We start from the raw sequence: 20,059 nt of genomic DNA, 5'->3' as shown, positions 1-20,059 counted from the left end.
TCTTCCAAACTTTCTGCACCACAAGGGGCAGTTCTGCCTGACCAGATCCATTTCTAGACCAGAAGAAGAAGAAGAAGGAGGAAGAGGAGGAGGAGGAGGAGGAGATACAATAAGGGCTTGGAAAGTAGCAGGATTTTTTTTTTTTTTAACTTTAAATGGGTGAATATGTAAATATCATGCTCTTTGGCCCTGTTTCTCTGGATCCAGAGCAAAAGCTTGCCATAGCCACCGAAAAAGCGCAAATCCACGCAGCCGCTGCTGTCCAGCCCTGCTCCTCCCCACGCTCCGCAAGGGCACTTGCTCTTCCCTATTTTCACCAGAGAGGCACAAGCGCACCGTCCCTTCCAGCGGCAGGCGGAGGGAAGAGAAAGGGTCTGTTGTTTTTCTCTCGTTGTTTCTCCCTCCCTCACGGCCAATCACCAAGCTGCTGACCAGGTCAGAAAGCCCTGATGGAAATTCTCCAGGGCTGGGCGGGCCCCTGCTCCTCCAGGGAGCTTGTCCTTGACTAATTTTTCTTTGTCCCGATGGGAAAAAGAGAGAGAGAGACATAAAAAAGAAAAACCACAAACTTCCTTTGAAAATCAGCTTGTAGTCGGGGCCTGGAGCGTATGCCCTAGACTCTGCAACTCAGGAATCCCGAAGACGCTCTGAGCAATCTGGGAGTACCTGGGCTGCCCTTCTGCCTGCCCGCACCCTCCTCTGGTGACCCCAGTCGTGGGCGTGAGTCCGGAAGTGGCCACCACCAAGCCTGGACAGCCGCTCATAAACCTGTGTAGACCTGGATAAGCTCTGGCCTTGACAGCTTGGAAGGCAGCTGGGACTGTGGAAATACTCCTCCTTGGGGCCACCTTCCTCATCGAATTGCCACTACTGGACCCTCTTGCTCTATCCAGGAACAGCACCCACTTCTTTAAGGTAAAAACTTTGTTTTAACCATTTCCTTTATGCCACCCCTCCCCCAACCTCGACCCTGTTCGTTTTCCTCTGCAGCTCTGGGGAGATGTCATGGAATGTATCACCACTTTTTTGGTGCCTACAAGTCTAGATTTTGAGAGGAGCTAAGGCAGGAGGGATATGTAAAAGCGACTAGCTTGTCCCTTCATTTCCTTCATTTAATGAAAACTTCCCTCTCTCGCTTGCAAGCAAATAGACAGGGCATGGTAGAGGTGATGGACTTATTTGGGGGCAAAATTTTAAACCAGGAGTTGCATGAAGATTTGGGTCATACTGAGAAGGAGATTGGGGTGGGAAAGTTCGTGGGGGTGTGCATGTGTTATTGAAGTACCTGCCCATTTTCTATGCTTCTTCCAACTTTTGGCTATTTACTGCCCATGCGAGGGAGGGGCGAGGGTTATTTTAACTGCCTCGCCCACCGCCAGAGGATAATTCGGGCAGGAGAGAATGCGTGGGACTTAAGAAAAAAAGAGGAAGATAATGAAATCCTGATTTGTTTGAGTGCCCTCCCCCTCATCCTTTCTTGCTCTGACACACTCGTGCCCACCCCACCAGGAGTGCACCTTGTAGAGTGGAAATCCTCCATTCCATTTCTTAAGACTTAGCCCACTGGGCTTTGCCCAGGTTCTCTGACACCCAACTCCCTCTGGTTTCTAGCCCTTGGTTTCTTTTGACTCACCCCCTCACCAGCTAACTGCCTAACCCCCACTTAATTATTGATCATTTCTAGCATTGGACAGAAAAGATAAGAAATGAATGCTGCTTTTCTCCAAGCTCTTTTAACTTTCTCAGGCTCTGCTTGAAGGCTCAGCCTAACTGTCATTTGGGAGCGGCGGGGAAAAGGAGATGAGAGAGTGAAAAAAAAAGTGTAAGGTGTGCAGGCAATTTTGGCTAGTCTGATTCTAAGTGAACAACATGTAAATGAGACACAGCTAGCATAAGTTATATTTGAAGCAAAAAGAGGATCAATTTGGGTGACCAGCCTTCTTTTGGTAACTTTTCTTTCTTTTTCCTTAAAGATTTTATTTATTTATTGACCGTGAGAGAAAGAGAGAGAGTGCGTTCGCACAATCAGGAGGAGGGGCAGAGGGAGAGGAAGAAGCAGACTCCACTGAACGGGGAGCCCAATCCCAGGACCCTGAGATCATGACCAGAGCCGAAGGCAAAAGCCCAAATAATTGAGTTCCCCAGACACCCCAAATTTCTATCTTTCAACTTCACCTCCCAGGCCTTAACCTAGTCCTGAATTCCTGCCACTTTATAAGAAGGAAGCATAGTATCAGGTTAGTAGGATGCTGGGGAAAAGACAAGATTTCTAACGTCTAATTTCTCCCCTTTTCTCACCCCGAGTAAGGCAGGGAGGGGAGCTAGGAGGTTGAAGGAGGATATTTCCCAGGGGACAGAGTTTATGGCTTTTTACTGTTTGTTATCTACAGCCTTAATTAAATGTCTGTGCTGGACTCGATGCTTAGTGCTGATAGAGAGCAGGTTAAACAGGTCCAGGGTTACATCTAAGATGACCTAGGTGGGACTAGACAGAAAGAACATACGAAGAGGTAGGGAGATGACCGTAGAGGGAGTATTTATTTATTTATTTTTTTAGGTTTTTATTTTGATTCCTGTTAGTTAACATACAGTACTATGTTAGTTTCAGCTGTGTTGTATAGCAGTTCAGCACTTCCATACATCACCCAGTGCTCATCATGAGGGAGTATTTCTATACCTTTTTTTCTTTCTTTTTTTTTTTTTAAAGGTTTTCTTATTTATTTTAGAAAGAGAGAACGCGAGTGGAGGGAAGGGGCAGAGGGAGAGGGAGAGAGAGAATCCCCAAGGAGACTCCCCCTGAGCATGGAGCCCAACAGACACACACAGGCTCGATCTCACAACACTGAGACGGTGACCTGAGCCGAAGTCAAGTCCACCATCACGAGTGGGCAGCCCAGGGACACCTGGGTGGCTCAGTTGGGTTAAGCTGATGCCTTTGGCTCAGGTCATGATCGTAGTATCCTGGAATCAAGTCCCACATCAGGCTCATTGCCCCGTGAGGACCCTGCTTCTCTCTCTGCCTCTGCCTGCCGCTCTGCCTGCTTGTGCTCTCTCTTTCTCTCTCTCTGACAAATAAATAAATAAGATCTTAAAAAAAAAAAACAAAACAAAACTGGGCAGCCCAACCAACTGAGCCACCCAGGGACCCCTGTGAGTAAGTATTTCTTATGTAAATCAGTAATCAGCACTATCACATTCCATATAAAGAGTGGGCAAGAGAGTATCTCTGGGTTTAGTTGATTTGGGGAGCAGAGAGGAACTGAAGAGAAGTTGCTGCCTCAACTCCAGATGTGGAAAGTTTACTGACAGAATTTGTTGGAGGACTGGATTTTGTGCCGTAGTTATTTACCAGAGCCAGTCTCTGACCCAGGTCCCCATGGCCTACATTTCCCCTCTCGGGCCCAGAGGAAATCCCTCCCAAATCCTTTTTGCTGTGGTTTGGGATTGTGTAAAGTTCAGTAGAGACCTGTGAGGAGAAAGACTTCTTTCTCACTGGTGTTTTATGTTTCGGGGCATGATACTATCTGTCTTGTCTGTATCTCCGCTCTTCACCCTGAGCACTCAGTGACTGCTAATCTTTTCATCCTTGGGGTAGAGTGGAGAAAAGTGAACCCTAAGGATACCAGTTTGAGCTCTGGATGGCCCCTGAACAGCTTGGGGGGTGTGGTTTGGTGTAGGGTAGTTGGAGTGACTACCATCGTGGCTAAGATGGTAGATGACGCCTGTTAAAGGGTGAGCTAAAGACCACTGAGTTAATAACGATTTGTACAGCTAACCCTTGAACAACACAGGGGTTAGGGACGCTGACCATTCACACAGTTGAAAATCCATGTATAACTTTTGACTCCCCCGAAACTGAACTAATCACCTATTGTTGACTGGAAGCCGTACCCAAAACACAGTCAATTGATACACATTTTGTGTGTTAGACGTATCATATATATTCTTCCAATAAAGTAAGCTAGAGAAAAGAAAATGTTATTAAGAAAATCAGGGGCGCCTTTGTGACTCAGTGGGTTAAAGCCTCTGCCTTCAGCTCAGGTCAGGCTCTCTGCTTAGCAGGAAGCCTGCTTCCTCCTCTCTCTCTGCCTGCCTCTCTGCCTACTTGTGATCTCTGTCAAATAAATAAATAAAATCTTAAAAAAAAAAAGAAAATCACAAGGAATACACCTGAAACTAATGTAAATTGTATGTCAACTATACTTCAAAGAAAAAAGAAGAACATCGTAAGGAAAATACATTTACATTTACAAAAGAAAACATTTCATATATTTACTGAAAAAAAAAAATCCATGTAGAGTGAACCTGCGTGGTTCAAACCCCTGTTGTTTAAGGATCAACTGTACTGTTTTAACATTTCTTTCTCTTTTTTCTTTCTGTCTTTCTACTTTATTTCCCTCTTTCTCTCCATCTTTTTTCCATTCCTTGTCCTTATCATTTCAGGGAAGCTGACTCCATCCAATGACTTCAGTCCCACCAGAATCCTCCCTCCCAACCTGAAAGCCCTGTACCCTCGTCGGTCCCATGTGGTCACAGCCTATGAGAGGTGAGGGGAGGTCAGGCTGGGGCCCTTCTGTTCACCCAGCTAAGAAAGACATGCATTCCCTATAACCAGGAGTGACTGTGTAGATGCTATCTAGCCTTCCATACTATAGTCCTTTAATAAGACTTTTCTGGGTTCATTTGCTTTCCAGCCCAATGACTTCCTTCTTAGTGGATCAGTCTCTTTTTCCCATACCAAGCCTACATTAGGCACCTCCCCGAGGGCAGGAAAGTCCTTTGGTGCCCCTCAATTGACCTCTTCTGACCATGGAACACCATCAAGCTGAGCTTCCAGACTCTGGTGAGGCCAAGATTCCAGAAGCAGTCAGCTCTGAGAACCAGGAGGTCCTCTCACAACCAGAGGAGCGGCCCCAAGACAAGGATGCTGGAGATGCTGATGGGACAGCTGAAGAACAGGAGCCTGTAGGCCAAGCTTCACTGCTGGCCCAGGGCCAGGGTAACCTTGAGTTCCCTCCACCTGATATGAGTTCAAGCCAACTGGAGCCGGCCCCTGGGATACAGCCCGAGGTAGAAACAGTGGGGGCCTGCTCCAGGCCCCAGGAGCTCCCCCTACCCCTCAGGGCCCGACAGCCTGAGCTGGATTTCTACTGTGTAAAGTGGATCCCCTGGAAGGGGGAACGGACACCTATCATCATGCAGAGCACTAACGGCCCTTGCCCTCTCCTTGCCATCATGAACATCCTCTTTCTTCAGTGGAAGGTAAGAGAGAATTTGGATGGGGGGCTCAGAAATTGCTGAGGAAAGTCCTCTTCTGTGACCCACCTCCTTGATCATTCTGCTGTTCTCAGACCAGGAAAAACTTTCCAGATTATTCTCTGTATTTCTTTAGCTTGAACAAGTGAGATAAGAATTCATAAAAACGGGGTGCCTGGGTGGCTCAGTGGGTTAAAGCCTCTGCCTTTGGCTCAGGTCATGATCCCAGGGTCCTGGGATCGAGCCCCGCATCGGGCTGTCCGCTCCGCGGATAGCCTGCTTCCTCCTCTCTCTCTTTCTACCTGCCTCTCTGCCTACTTGTGATCCCTGTCTGTTAAATAAATAAATAAAATCTTTAAAAAAAAAAAAAGAATTCATAAAAACAAGATAAAACAAAACAATTCTCCGTCCTACTCTCGAATCTTCTACTGTCTCGCAAATGGGAATGTCTCGCAATCCTTCACATTCATTCCCTCACTGCAGTTGCAAGCCTTCTTTTCTACCACGCCCTCCCCTTCCCCCTGTCCTTCTGTGTGTTTCTCCTCCAGTGATCTGTGAAAGAAAACACACACATGCCTAACCCTTTGGTCACCACTTCTGCCTCTAGGTGAAGCTGCCCCCTCAGAAGGAAGTGATCACGTCAGATGAGCTCATGGCCCATCTTGGTGAGTGATTGGGTCTTGGAGAGGAATTACACAGAAGGTTCAAGAGCTTACCCTTTCCACTCAGCCAGAAATCCAGAACATTGAGGGACTTCCCATTTGGGGTTCTTATGTGGCAAGGAGGGTGAAGGTCTACAGGGCTTCTGTGCAAGGCTGGGGAATGAAAAGCAAAAATCAAGGCATCAGGAGTCAGGGATTATAACCCTACTTCTGCCCTGAGATTTCGATGTGACCTTGGGTGGGCCTTTCACCTTCGTCAGTCTATTTCTTCCTCTGAGAAGTGAATGGTCTGGATTAGATTCTAAGGCTCTTTCCAGCTCTGAAAGTCTGTGGTCCATGACCATTCTCCAGAAAAGGAAGCAGCTTTTGGGCCAATTGGGGAAAGCTGATGAGGGGATCCTATCTTGTAGGAGACTGCCTCCTGTCCATCAAGCCCCAGGAGAAGTCAGAGGGACTTCAGCTTAATTTTCAGCAGGTGAGGCAAAGGTCTCTGGGCACAGGAATTTGCAGGTTTGTAAGGGGACACGTAGGCTACAAAGAGAAGCCTTTCTTTTGCTTCTCAAGAAGGCCCCTTAACTATGATTTCTTTCTGCAGGAGGAGGAGGATGTATCTCTGTCCTAGAAAATATGTTCCCTTATATAAGATAAAGAAGAGTTGAGGCAAGGGAGGAATGGCATGGCCTGTAAGAGAACCAGGGAAAAGAGGCAAAAAAGATTAATTTTTTTAATTTGTGGAGCTAGGAGTCAGGACAGGGGAGGCTAGAGTAGCCATCATTTTATTCCCCCCACCCAGCTTTATTGGGATATAACTGGCATATAAGACTGTGGAAGCTGAAGGTGCATATAACGTTTTGATGTGATACAGGCATCATTTTCTTTTCTAACCCCAGAACGTGGACGATGCAATGACAGTGTTGCCTAAACTGGCCACGGGTCTGGATGTCAACGTACGATTCACAGGGGTCTCTGACTTTGAGTACACTCCTGAGTGCAGCATCTTTGACCTCCTGGGCATACCTCTGTACCATGGCTGGCTTGTTGACCCACAGGTGAGGGTGAGATGGCTCAAATGAGACTCACATCCAGCTCAAAGCGAGATAGACAAGCAAAATTTTACGGGGTAGGTGTTAGGGAGTTAGGGGTTAGATTGGCTTGGGAATGGAATAGGCTTCAGAGGCTGAACCCAGTGCAGAATTCCTTGAATTTTAACCTTTTTGTGTGTGTGTGGGGGGGGTGAACATTCAAATGCAGGCAAACCGTATGCAAGTAGGTCAGTTCTTCAGAAATGGAAAGTTTCAGGAACCTTTGGTTGTAGGGTTGCAATCCTGTGGGCGGGCTTCATTTCCTTCCTAAAAAGATCTTCATTGTTTTGGTACCACCCCATGCCACCACTGGTGCAGAGTCCTGAGGCTGTGAGCGCAGTTGGGAAACTGAGTTACAACCAGCTGGTGGAGAAGATCATTACCTGCAAGCACTCTAGAGACACCAACCTTGTGACAGAAGGTGACGGCCCTGCTCTCTCTTCTGTGGGTCTTAGGTGGAGGGAATTATGGCTGCCTACGTTTATTGTTTATCATCTGTCTCCCCCCACCGCCTCACCCTAGAGTGGAAACCCCATGAGAGAGAGTTTGGGAGGGGGACCTGGGTGGTCAGTGGTTAGATGTCTCCTTTTAGCTCAGGTCAGGATCCCAGGATTATGGGATTGAGCCCTGCCTGGGGCTCCCTGCACAGCAGGAAGCCTGCTTCCCCCACCCCCCCGCTTGTGTGTTTTCTCTCTCTCTGCCAAATAAATAAATAAAATCTAAAAAAAAAAGAGAGAGAGAGAGTTGGGGAAATGTCTGTTGCGTTCAAGACGTAACGCAAGGTGGTCACTCAGTAACTATTTGTTGAATGAATGAATACAGCCAGGCTTCAAGGGATTTCAGAAAGTGGGACTATCCGCAGAGCTCTGACAGGGACTCTCTGGGTGATCCTTCTTTCTACTGGGGACTTTGAATTGAAGCCAAGCCCCTCGTCCCCCAACCTTATGCCCTTCTGACAGGCCTGATTGCGGAGCAGTTCCTGGAGACCACTGCAGCACAGCTGACCTACCACGGACTGTGTGAGCTAACAGCAGCTGCCAAGGAGGGTGAACTTGGTGTCTTTTTCCGAAACAACCACTTCAGCATCATGACTAAGCACAAGGTGATGAGGCTTTGGAGATGGGGGTGGGGGTAGAGTGCTGTCACTGCCTCTTGGTTTCTTCTTCCGGGTCAGTGTGTCAGACAGGATAGGGTAGATTAAATTCAGGTGACAAATCACCCCCAAAATCCCTGTGCATTACCACAGCCAAAGTTATTCTTCATGCTGGATGGCCATTGTGGATTGGCTGCCATTCTGTCCCACATTGTCTTCGCTCTGGGACCTAGGCTGACAAAACAGCCTTAATCTGGAATAGGGGAGGGAAGAGAGGGGGAGGGACACCGTGCACCCACTTTTAACCCTTCTGTCTAGAGACGACACGTTTCGTTTCTGCTACCTTCTCACTGGCCACAGCAAGCCCTAAGAAATCAGCCTGCCCTTGACAGGACAGCAAAGTAAAGTCCTCTCCCCGGAAGGGAATGGAAGTACATGGAAGATGGAGAGGTCTTTGGCTCGCAAAGGATTTCTCCTCAGAGCCATCAGGCCAGCCCTGAGAACCACTGGAAGTAGGGTAGACAGCAGCATCTTGTGTGGGACCCCAGCACCGAGGTCTCACACTTGGACCACAGGGACTGCCACACTCCACGCCCCCCCCCAACAAGTCGATGGCACATGCATAGACATCTGGGCCTTCTCCCCGCAGCCACACGTGTGCTCACAGCGACATGCTCTAACTAACACACCAGATGAGTCAAATGGTCTTTGCATCTCAGCTGATTCCTGGTAGTAAAGTGCCTCTGGGTTGGCTCTCCCACCAACGAGTTCGTCCTTTTCTCTGCAGAGTCACTTGTACCTACTGGTCACTGACCAGGGCTTTCTGCAGGAGGAGCAGGTGGTGTGGGAGAGCCTGCACACCGTCGACGGAGACAGCTGCTTCTGCGACTCTGACTTCCACCTGAATCACTACCTCGGCAGGGGGCCTGGAGCAGGGGGTGGTGGGGGCTCCCCTGAAAAGCAGCGCCAGGTAGACCAGGTATGTGGGCTCTTTGGGAAGGGGCGCGGAGAGCTAGTCTGCTCACGAGGCGAGTAAGATGCGATTCCTCCTGTAGATGTCACAACCCACGATACCCATGCCCACTTACAGTCACTTCCAGACCACCTCCGTCCCCACAGATGATGTACTTGGCTGTGGGTCTTGCCTTGGAGGGGGAGCTGGTGAATGTGAAGGAGAAGCAAGACGGGTTTGGAAACCTAAAACCAGGTTGAATGTCCCCCAAGCCACGGCCACCTCACTGCTCCTGTTCTCTCCGCCTCTTTCTAGGACTACCTGATCGCCTTGTCCCTGCAGCAGCAGCCGCAGGGCACGCTGAGTCTTAGCGACTTGGAGCTGGCCCAGCAGCTTCAGCAAGAGGAGTACCAGCAGCAAGCAGCCGTGCTGCCCACGCCGGTGCGGGCCTCACCACAGGTGAGCAGCTGCCCCCAAAGGCCCTGAACCCCACTCTGCTCCTTCCCGCAGTGCCAACACTTGTCCTTGCAAATCCTGCACTTGTCTCTTTAAGGGGTTCCTCCCCCCAGGGTCCCATCTTCTCTCTCCCCACCAACCCTCCTGATCCGGCCCCCAGGACCTACTAGAACCTCTGTCCTTGTACTCTTCTGGGCTGACAAGTGACCCACTGTTAAATCTCATACAGGGGAGAGGAGCCACATCTGGTCGCCCAGTCGGGGAGCGTCGACAGAGGCCCAAACAAGAGTCAGACTGTGTCCTCCTATAGCTTTGCCCAGTGCTGGGGCTGCCCTGCCTCTTTCTCAGAGGCCATGGTTGTGCTGCTTGCTTCCCCCAGCTCCACCCCTGAGATATGCAGGGTAACTTATTTATGGACTGTGGGGGATCCAAGCAGGTGGTCAATGCCAAGGTCAGATTTGGTGACATCTTGCCCTCCTATGCTGCTGCCTTCTCTGCCTCCGTCATCCAGGACAACACTGGGGTTGGTGGGGTGAGGATTTCTGGTTGCCAGCTCACCTTTCCTAGAACAGTCACACCCACAGATGGACTCAGGCTCCAGGGCGAGGTCCTTGTCTAGAATGCACCTCCCCTGGCCAGGCCCTCCTGCCGATCCTGCTGGCCCGACTCCAGTTGTTTCAGGGTTTGGTTTGGGTTTCTATCTCCATTATTTGTAATGCTTTCCTAGGGGTTTGGAAATAAAACTTCGTTCCTGAGATCTGTTGTTTGCCTTGCCCTGTGGCTCTTGGGGTTAAGTATTTGACCCAATTAAGGAATACAAAAAAGTGGGGGAGGTTACAGAGGCCCCCCGGGGGGCTTTGCATGTCATTCCTAATAGGGCCAGCAGGGGGAACCAAAGCCTGCCTCTTGTCTTTTATGTCTCTTTTTACTAGTTTTTGGTAGGTCTTGGAAATGGTAATCTGGTTTGGGAGGGGAGTTTCCAAATCCCTGCTTTGGACAGATGCAGTTTAGGGGTTGTGCTCCCTGCTAATCTAAGACTTCCCAGGCAGGGGAGGGCAAATTGATCAGATGGTCCTTTGCTACCTCTATTTCTGACCTTATTCTGGCTCCTGTTTCTCAGTTACTTTGCCAGAAATTTCCTGGGGAAGAGAGAATAATTGAGGGGTGGGGGGAACCTTGAGGGGAGCACTTATTGCAGCCCTAGAACCTCAAACAGGATCCCTGCCGAATATCCAAGTGCATATCAAAGCACCTCCAGCTTCAAGGTCTCCTCCCAGCCCATGTCCTGCTCCACCCAAACTTCAATCAGGGAACACAAACAACAGTGAAGTTTGCCAAAAGAATTCAAGAAATCAGGAGATGTTCTGGTCTGGGTATGGGAAGGATGAATAGAGAAGAAACCATCAAAGAGCTGTCTATACCCAAGACAGAGATGGGGTACCCTGGTGCAGGCATCACTTTGAGATGAGGAAACTAAGGGATTCAAAGGAAACTTCAGATTCTAGCCTCAACAAGAAGCTGGAGCATGTGGTGCCCAGTGAGGGGTTATCCTATTTGGAGGTCCAGCTGATTTCCTGCAGGGCTCTCAGATCCTTGGATGTCATGGCGTGGTAGGGAGGGCAGGAGCCCAGGGAGGCCTCAGAGGTCTTCGGCCCTGCACAGGGCTAGTAGGGCTGACCGGCAGTCCCCTTTCACTGCTTCCTGCAGAAAAAAGAGTCAAGTGTTAGATCCCACTACCACCATGGCCCAGGCATTCTGTTTCCTCCGTTGTGCTGGTCCACACAACTATCTGATGTCAAGAGTTGTGTATGAAATTAACCAAAGACTCATGAGTTCTCCAAGGCATGAATATGCTAGGTGGTGTGCACGGAGGGCAGAGTGGAGTTGATGGGTGAAGCTCTGGGGCTATAGGTTAAGAACTAGCCAAGTCTCACCTGGAGAGAAGAGTAGAGGGACTTGCCAAATTTCTTTTTGAACTCAGCTCGGATGCTTAGAAGGTCAGTCTCACTTCGGGAGATAAGGATACGCATCAGGACTTGGTAATTGGGCTTGAGGTTCTGGTAGAGGGAGAAACAGAAGGGGGAAAGGGTGATAGGTAGTTAGATTCTCACAGAGTGGAGACAGGGCAGCATGGTAAATTACTCTAGAAAGGGGAAGTGAGGGGTGAGTCCTGGCAAAAGAGAAGTGTAAGAGGAAAATTTATCCTTGTCCACCCTAATGGAAAGTGATTCCGTGGGAAAGACCAGTCTCTGTGGGAGCAGCTGGGGTAGCTCTCCCTCTGGCCTCGTGTCTTTCCTGGCCATGCAAGTAGCTTAGAGCCTCATTCCTCCAGATCTTGGGCGGCTCCAAAGTCAGCTACTCACAAAAAGGATAGGAGAAACTTGCTACCTATAAAGACTTCCAGCATGAAAGCCAGGAAGTTATTAACATCCAAGTCCAGGGACGATATACCCAGCCTATCCCCACACTGAGCTGATGGAGCTCTGAGAGGGTGCAGGGTCATGTGACTTATGGTTCTGAGCCTGACCTACCAGGGCCACCCCATGGCCCCATCTGTATACACCAGTTTCTCCTGGTTTGACCCCTGGGGTCCAACATCACTGTCTTCCTCCTAAACCTGTACCAAGCCTCCCGCCTTTTGGTTAAAGAAGGTAATGCAGGGTTTGGCTTAGAAATAATAGAGGTATAATATGTGAATATAATTATAAATCATGAATTATAATTGATTAGATCAAATCATGAATGCTAATGGATCATAATAAATGTGTTATCATGAGAGATTTCTAAATAAAAACGTTGGTTGCAAAAATTCTATTTATGTCATGGGCTGGGTGCTGGCGCTGTCACAATTTCCTAATAGCTTCTTTCCCAGTGTTTCCTGTTACTTGACTCACGAGACCCTTCCCAGAACTGCCTGATACCCACACTTCTGGCATCCACACAGATCATAAATTCCCATTAAAAAAAAAAATGAGGAAGTAACAACAGGATGCTGTATTTCATTTGGAATCATTACCTCATTGTCTGCGCTGATGTCTGCTTTATCTTAAATTTCATGTATTATCAATTTTTAATTGTGATAAAGATTATTGATGGCTCCCCAATATTCCATTCTTTCCCTTCTTCCAACTTTTATTACTTCAAAGTCGTAGAATTGGGGCAATGTCCTCACTAACTGACTTTTTTTTTTTTTTAAGATTTTATTTATTTATTTGACAGAGATTACAAGTAGGCAGAGAGGCAGGCAGAGAGAAAGGAGGAAGTAGGCTCCCTGCTGAGCAGAGAGCCCGATGCGGGGCTCGATCCCAGGACCCTGGGATCATGACCTGAGCTGAAGGCAGAGGCTTTAACCCACTGAGCCACCCAGGCACCCCACTAACTGAATATTCTTACTGATGCATAAGTACCCTTTCTAGCAAGCCTACATTAAACATAATTCTTGCCTTGTTCCTTGAGAATGTCCTTGGCATCTTATACTTCCCTGGGAACTTTTAATAAGCATTCATTCTCTGGTTCAGACTGGTCCAAATTTTCCTAGATAGGCTTTCACTGAAGGTCATTTTTCTGAATAAATATTTGTCACAACGTATGTTTTCACATATTTCTCATGAGAGGATAAAACTGAAGCATATTATTGAGTTTTTCCTTTTTAAAAGAAGTTTTCAGAAAAATAGGCCTATATTATTTTTTGACTCCTATGTCTAGGATAAACCTGGCATTTATAGCCAAGAGCGTGGGTCCTACAATCCAATTATATTATAATCACTTACTGCTGGGATAAATTTATTGATGACAGGAATCTAGACAGATAACCACAACTCTTCAAACCAGTCTTAGTGTTGGCCTGGTGTAACAGTACAGACATTATTGGGGAAGTAAAATATTTTTCTACTGTCAAAATGGAAATCTCCATTGATGATAAAATATGTACATATATGTACTATCTTTTGAATAATTGCCAATAAGGCATGGTGATTTCTCACTCAGTACACAAGAAGCTATGCCACCTAGCAAAAAGATAACGACTTTTATCTTTACAATTTGGCTGAGTTTTTTTATTTATAGATGTTGGGGGACAGATGTTAGGAGGCCTCGCCCAATGAATAGAATGACTAGATTCTGTGTATGGAATTACTTAAAACCAATGTCACCAATTTAAGTGTGGATAATATGGGACAAAGTCCAACTATTGTGGAGGAAGGCGGTCCCTGGTGCTAGGACTCTAATGGTATAGTTTATAGTATAGACCAACACCTATGGTACAGACCAGGAGTTGACACATGGCAGTTCAATGTCCTATAGGACCATTATGTGTGTGTGGTTTTTAATTATTTTTAAATTCCAGCATAAATAACATATCATGTTATAATAGCCATTATATGTTTTATGGGAGGCCTATATTATTTATTAGCTGTATATGACCTTGGGCAAATAACTTAACCTCTGTACCTCAGTTTTTTCATCTATTAATTGGAATGTGTATATTGTTATACACAGCATAGGCCCTGGGACACAATGAGCATCCAAGAAATGCTGGCTCTTGTCATAATTCTTGCTAGCATTGTCACCATTATTACTCTGGTGATAATTGGTGAAATTGGACATGGTGCTGTCCTCCAGAGCAAATTCATACCTATAGCTGGCCACCTAGCCATCAATTAGGCCCAAATTTTGGCATCAGTGCCCTTTTGAGTCAAACTCACTTAGTTTTAACCACAGTCCACACCTGCCTCTCTTCTTCACAAGACCGTTAGCAAGCCTAGGAAAAGAGAGCTGCACTATGTTTATAAGCTAAATAGAAGGTTGTCACATGATCAACAGCATGAAACGTCCTCTTTCTTGCCTAGAAGAGGTCTCCCCCCAGTTTTTGTTCCAAGGGGAGGGAAAAGAAACCTCCCTCTCACCTGGACGGCTTGATGAAGTTTATCGGCAAAGTACAGCGGTGTGTTCCTGATCACCGAGACTGGAAGCAGAGAGGGAGAGATGGAGAGAGCTGGCTTAAAAAGAGCCAGGCGAGAGCCCTACCCCGCATGTGCTCAGCAGGCCCTACCTAGGCTGAGCAGGGCCGCCTGAGCATCTCCGTGGAAGAGGTGGTGGATGGTCTTCTCTAGCTCGTGCCCAGTACACCGCTGGTACTGATCGAACACTTGTGGTAGGTGTGGGAGGTAGTTAGAAAGATAAATGGGTGCGGAGATTGATAATCACAGAGAAGGATAAGCCCTTGGCCCAAACTCATCATTACAGTAAGCTGGGAAGACAAGAAGTCTTGTGTGTACCTCGGACGAGGTGTTCAGGATTTCGCTGGGTGAAGATTAGGACCCATGTGCCCTCTGTGCTGGGCCCTTCAGCCTGCCTTAATGCCTGGGAAGGAGGAGTAATCCGGGATCATTGGTTGGGGGTAAGGGAGCCACAGTTGTGATGTTCCCAGAATCCATCATCATGGTGGTGGAAACGGGATTCAGAGTGGAAAAGCTTAATGGGACCTGTGAAGCTATTGCTTCTATTTATGATTAAAACAGACAAACAAAAAAGGAATAGGGCTAAGATAGGGACTCTGCCCTCACAGCCCAATTCCCCAATGTGGGGAAATCCTGGCACTCAATGAATTAAATAATCTCCAAGGAAAGGTCTGAGGAGGGTTCCCCCACCCAGATGCCCCTGAGAGGATACTGTGTCAGTTGAGGAGCTCACTTCCTGTGAGTTCAGGAATCAGAGGCTAAGTAAGTGAACGGGCTTCAGATGGTCACTAATTGACACTTCATGTCCTCACCTGTCCCTGAGGACTCCTTCCCCAAGGCAAAGAGAGGTTTGCAGGACAAGCGGGTACACCTGTCCCTGGCTCTAGGAGCCACTGGAGGAGGGTGTCTTACGTGCACGGCCAGGCAAGCTCCTTGCCCCTGCTCACCTGGACATCCTGTTCCACCAGGTTATAATCGATGATTCCAGAGTAGCTCTCGCGACCCCCCTAGAAGAAACTCTCTCAGGAGGACTTTCTGAGGGGGAGCTTTTTACCTCCAGGACAACCAACCACACTCCTCCCCTCAAAACCTTCTCTTGCTAATTACACCCGAGCAATGCTGCCCGCTCCCCCACAGGCCAGTCCTCTTCACCTTGGCCAGGGCTAGGAGCAGTTCCTGCAAGATGCCGCTGGTCTCAGATTTGATGTCCTCCTCAGCCTCAACCTGGAAATCTGGGGTAGGGTTAGGAGCTCTCTGAAGTCTGATTTTTCCCAGTGTAGCTATTCCCTGTCATATGCCCAGCCCACTGCCTACACTGTCATCTCTGGCTGGGGGGAGCTTGATGGCTGCCAGTTCCCAGGATGGAAGGCAGAAGCACCATCATGGCCACCCTGAAAACAGCCCGAAGCCACGAGTAATGCAAGCGCTGTAGGGTCATGCATCAAGCGGGGACAACCTGCTTGGGGAAGGAGGCAGTCAGCGGGGACGGGGACACCTCCATTGTGAGGCCAGATGGCTAGGGTCTGACCCCCTCACTGAGGCAAGGAGAAGTGACGTGGAAGGATGTGAAGAAGTGAAAGAAAAAGAAGAAGGAAAAGAAAACCAGAAGCAAGAAGTGAGAGGTAGGAGATAGATTAAGACAGGCTGAGAATGGGCACAAAGGAAAACTGGGGAAAGACAAAAAAGAGCGGGGGTGTTCAGATGCGGAGGAGAGAAGGCCAGTAAGCAATGAGTGGCTGAGGCATGTGGCAGTCAAGCAGGGGCCTGAGGGGGAGTACCGATAACTTAGAGAGCAGGTCCCCCACCCTCCCCCCGGGATGCAGCAAGGTTCCATTCAGCCTGGGATGTGGTGTGACGGCAAAATCAGGAAGGGGCTGGGAAGATGACATGGGTACCCTCAGGACTGTCACAGTGCCCAACTTTGTCATTACCTTGGAATCTGCCCTGGAGCCCCCGACTAAGATGGCTAATCATTGCTTCTCTTTCTTTAATGATCACATCTGGCTCTTGCCCCTGGGAGACTGAATACTGGCAAGGGTGAGTTGGGGGAGACACCCCAAGGGAATAGCGCTGGGGCAAACAGGTCCCCAGAAGGCTTGCCTGTAGGGAGGGTGGGAGAGCAGGGGCTGTCCTGCCATCCCTTTCCCCCCTCCTCATATGCTCTTACTATGTTTGTAGACCATCAGGCACTCCTGCAGCTGGGCTGGGCTTCGGGTGGCAAAAATTTCCACAGCCACATCCTCAGGAGAACCAGAGCTCTACAAGAAATTGGGAGACCACTTTGACACTGGGCCATGCCATGAGGATGGTAGAGAGCAGAGGCTGACCACCTGTCAGTGTGGGCTGTGTAAAGGGGACCCCTGCCAAGTCGACCTTCTGGAGCAGGCAAAGGCAAGTTGGTCAACCCTCTCCTCCCCTCATTGGTGTCCTCAATTCCTTGATGGCTAGTGAGCTTCTACTCCTGGTACCTTCAAGGCTGTCCTCAATTCCTGGGCATCGAACTGAGCAGCAGGCTGCAGCAAAGCCATCAGGATCCTCTCGAGGCTGCCAGAGAGTGCCGCCTGCAGGGACTTCCGTAGGTCCTACAATAAATGGTCCCCGTAGCAGAGGAGTGGAAACCATGGGGAGGGCCCCGGATGTGTGGGGATCTCTGGGGAGATCTGGTGGGCTGCTGTTGGCTGTACTCCATGTCTTCTAAGGGGCTGCTCACCCCAGTCTGCTGCTCCTGGGAAGCCAGTGGCCTCACCTGTTGGGTGCGCTCCTGGAAGACTCGAGAGATGAGCTGCCTTTGCTCTCTGCTCCTGTTGGTCAGTACGCCCACGATGGCACTGTGGTCCACACCTGAACAGAGATGAGGGCTGGGCTATCAGCTGGGCAGAAGCCAACAGAGTCTATACAGGGCAGGGACCTCCTTCTTCCCAGACTTGAAGCCTCCTGAGGAGGAGAGAAGGCGATCCAGGAAAGGGCTGTGAACAGCAGGGGTTGCGACACCTCCACTTCCATTTGGCCTCAAAAGAAGATGCAGGGCTGCCTGGGGGTCTCAGCTAGAACTCTTGATTTCAGCTCAGGTCACAGTCTTAGGCTCTGTGCTCAGCAGAAGTCTGCTTAAGATTCTCCCCCTCTGCCCCTCACTTCACCGCTCCTGAGCATTCTCTCTCTCTCAAAAAAAAAAAAAAAAAAAAAAAAGAATTAAAAAAGAAGACCCAAATAAGATGCCAAAATGGCATGTGAACCTGATCCAAAATTAGGTGAAGCTGACCTGGTGTGGTGGGGGAGAAATGTCTTGTTGATCATAGACTTAGATTAGAACCCCAGCCCTGCCATTATGAGCTGTGTGACCTTGGGCCAGCCTCTTTGTCTCACCAAGCCTGTCTCCTCACCTGTAAAATGGAAATAAGACTTACCTCACAAGGGTGTCCTGAGAATGGGAATGACATACCTACCATGGTACTTGACATACAAGAATTAAGGCATTCCACAAACATTTACTGAACAACATCACTTCCTCCTTCCTTCTTGGTCTGCAGACTGGTTTCTAAAAGGTGGATCCCCAGGGGCAGAGGGAAAAGGGCTCACCTTGGCCTGCAATGGCCCTCAGCAGCCTTTGCACGTCCTTGTCCACGCTGAAGCTCAAGAAGGTCCTGAGGGTGCCCAGGGTTCCCCAAGCTGCAGTCTGTAAGAACATGAGAGGTGGGGGGTTGGGGGGAGAGTCACATGTCTGCACACGCCTGCCCCAGTGCCTCAGCAGGGCCCTTGGCCTGGTCTCAGGGCCCGCTCTCCCTTTTCCCATCCCCTATTCTCTCACAGCCCTGGAGTTGATATAGTAACAGTGATTCTGATGATCACAGTCCCTACCTTGTTGGCCAGGCCCAGGTGGCTGAGGATCTCCTGGGTCAGGGATGGTCTTGTCTTCCCACTGGTTACAGACATGGTATGACTGGCTGTCCCAAGGAGGGAAACAGGAGCGAACTGTGGAGAATTTCCTGGCCCTTTGGGCCTCTTTATGACCCCCAGAGCCCTGAGGCCCATGTCCCACGCTGTTCCTTTCCCATGTTGCAGAAAGAAAATATCGACCAGTTTGGCAGGTTTGGGAGCCCAAATGGAGGGGTAAATGAAAGTCCCCATCTTCCCTACCTCTCACCCCTCCTTCAGGAAGCGAGGATTGATCAGGAATGCTGCTAGAATAAGCACCAAACAAACCCTCCCTGACTCCAGGGTGGGTCCCAAGGCTTCCAAACTTTGATCTCAGGGGGATGACCCCCTTCTGAGATCCACATCCCTTCCTTCTGGTGGTCTGGCTAGGGATTCCTGAGGCGGTGTAGGGGAGGTGAGGTGATGTGGCTGGATGAAGTGTGTGGGGTAGGAGATAATAACTCCGAAAACACCCACCCCCCTTCAGCCCCAGCCCAGGAGTAAGTAAGCTTCTGTCCCCCTGCCCACCAGGCTGCCTACCTGTTGCTGGCCTTTCCCCCTCAGAGTCTCTGACAGTGACCTTCAGCTCAGCAGGTGGGACTCCGGGGCTGATGTACTCGTTCCTATGGGTGCATAGGTGCCTGACAAGGGAGCAAGCCCTCACCTTAGAAAAAGAAAACTCCTTTCTCCCTCTCCCAAGGGATCCACAAGCTTTCCCTCCTCCCTTCCCCCACGAGGGCCCAGGGCCAACGCTTACCCAGAGGTGCTGGGGGAGAGGTGGCCGCTGTCACAGCCTGGCAGTTGCCAGTGTGGGCACCAGCTTCTGTGTGGTCTGCTAGAGGAGAGGGGGTGTGTGCAGCCTGGGCTGGGCAGCCAGTCAGATGACCTCTCTAGCAGCCCCGCCCAGCTGTCACCTCCCGCTGCCGGCCCCTCCCAAATGTGGGAGAGGACCAGGCCATACCTGGTCCCACAGGCAAACCCCTCCCAAGCATCTTTCCTCCCAGGAGCCAGGCCTCAGCCCCTGGAGAGAATTTTCCTAAGCCTTTGGGCGCTCAGCGGGACACAAGGGGCTTTGTGCGTCGCTTTCCCCGTCAGGCCAGGTGGGACCACAGAAGCCCAGTCCAGATTCTGACCTGGCTCTGCCTCTGGCCCCAGCTCCCTGGGGGGACAGGTCAGACAGGCTCCAGGCTGATTTAGAAGGCTGATAGAGAAAAACCTGTTGGGGCACATACCAGCGGGACACCCCAGCCTGCACACCCCAGAGGGGGTCCTAACCCCCAAACTCCCTATTAACTTATCAGAGCCAGCCAGCCTGGGTGGGAAGGGCAGGGGGACTGTTTGGATCTGTGAGGAAGAAAGAGAGCAGGTATTTGAGAGTGGGAGCAGATCAGCAGAGTCACGAGAGAAAAATGCAAAGGGTGTTCCCTGTGGACAGAAGCATCATGGTCCCAAAAGGCGACAGGGAGATGGGAGAGGCTACCTGGGTTCCTGTGTCTTAGATTCCTTCTGGTGCCTTTTGGCTGCAACGCAACCGCAGCAGCTAGGCTTGGGGCTGTCGGTGCACAGAGTAGCAGCTGAACAGCCCTGGGGAGCCCGGGGAGCCCCTGAGCAGGCAGTCACTTGATCCCCACAGCCCGCTCCCTGGGACCTAGAAGCTGTCTCCTTCCTGCTTCCCTAGGGAGGTCGGG

The 20,059-nt window shown here is 49.7% G+C and overlaps 2 protein-coding genes across 5 annotated transcripts; one reads left to right on the top strand and one right to left on the bottom strand.

Annotated features, from left to right (window-relative positions):
* Nucleotides 1–335: 335 nt before the first annotated feature.
* Nucleotides 336–10,264, top strand: MINDY1 (MINDY lysine 48 deubiquitinase 1). Its single transcript, XM_059376075.1, has 11 exons — nt 336–915; nt 4,444–4,546; nt 4,695–5,262; nt 5,864–5,921; nt 6,329–6,393; nt 6,809–6,967; nt 7,319–7,421; nt 7,960–8,102; nt 8,881–9,072; nt 9,361–9,504; nt 9,731–10,264. The coding sequence occupies exons 3-11, from the start codon at nt 4,810–4,812 to the stop codon at nt 9,809–9,811; spliced, it is 1,398 nt and encodes a 465-aa protein (XP_059232058.1). The 5' UTR covers nt 336–915; nt 4,444–4,546; nt 4,695–4,809; the 3' UTR covers nt 9,812–10,264.
* Nucleotides 10,265–10,778: 514 nt separating this feature from the next.
* ANXA9 (annexin A9) lies at nt 10,779–19,493 on the bottom strand. Of its 4 annotated transcripts, none has more exons than XM_059376080.1 (15): nt 19,333–19,493; nt 19,129–19,206; nt 18,912–19,035; nt 18,315–18,400; nt 18,036–18,132; nt 17,206–17,300; nt 16,928–17,041; nt 16,627–16,717; nt 15,612–15,691; nt 15,407–15,466; nt 14,778–14,862; nt 14,552–14,647; nt 14,406–14,464; nt 11,436–11,558; nt 10,779–11,202 (listed from the first exon to the last, which is right to left on the bottom strand). In XM_059376080.1, the coding sequence occupies exons 4-15, from the start codon at nt 18,387–18,389 to the stop codon at nt 11,140–11,142; spliced, it is 1,038 nt and encodes a 345-aa protein (XP_059232063.1). In that variant the 5' UTR covers nt 18,390–18,400; nt 18,912–19,035; nt 19,129–19,206; nt 19,333–19,493; the 3' UTR covers nt 10,779–11,139. The 4 variants fall into 4 exon arrangements, with proteins under 4 accessions (XP_059232063.1, XP_059232061.1, XP_059232062.1 ...); XM_059376078.1 differs by having other exon boundaries at nt 18,912–19,012; XM_059376079.1 differs by having other exon boundaries at nt 18,912–19,012; nt 19,129–19,203.
* Between the last annotated feature and the right edge of the window lie 566 nt (nt 19,494–20,059).

This window comes from Mustela nigripes, chromosome 14 (assembly GCF_022355385.1).
Source record: "Mustela nigripes isolate SB6536 chromosome 14, MUSNIG.SB6536, whole genome shotgun sequence".
Lineage (NCBI taxonomy): Eukaryota > Metazoa > Chordata > Mammalia > Carnivora > Mustelidae > Mustela > Mustela nigripes.
Note: the sequence above shows the minus strand (reverse complement) of the source record. Positions and strands in the feature narration are given on the sequence as shown.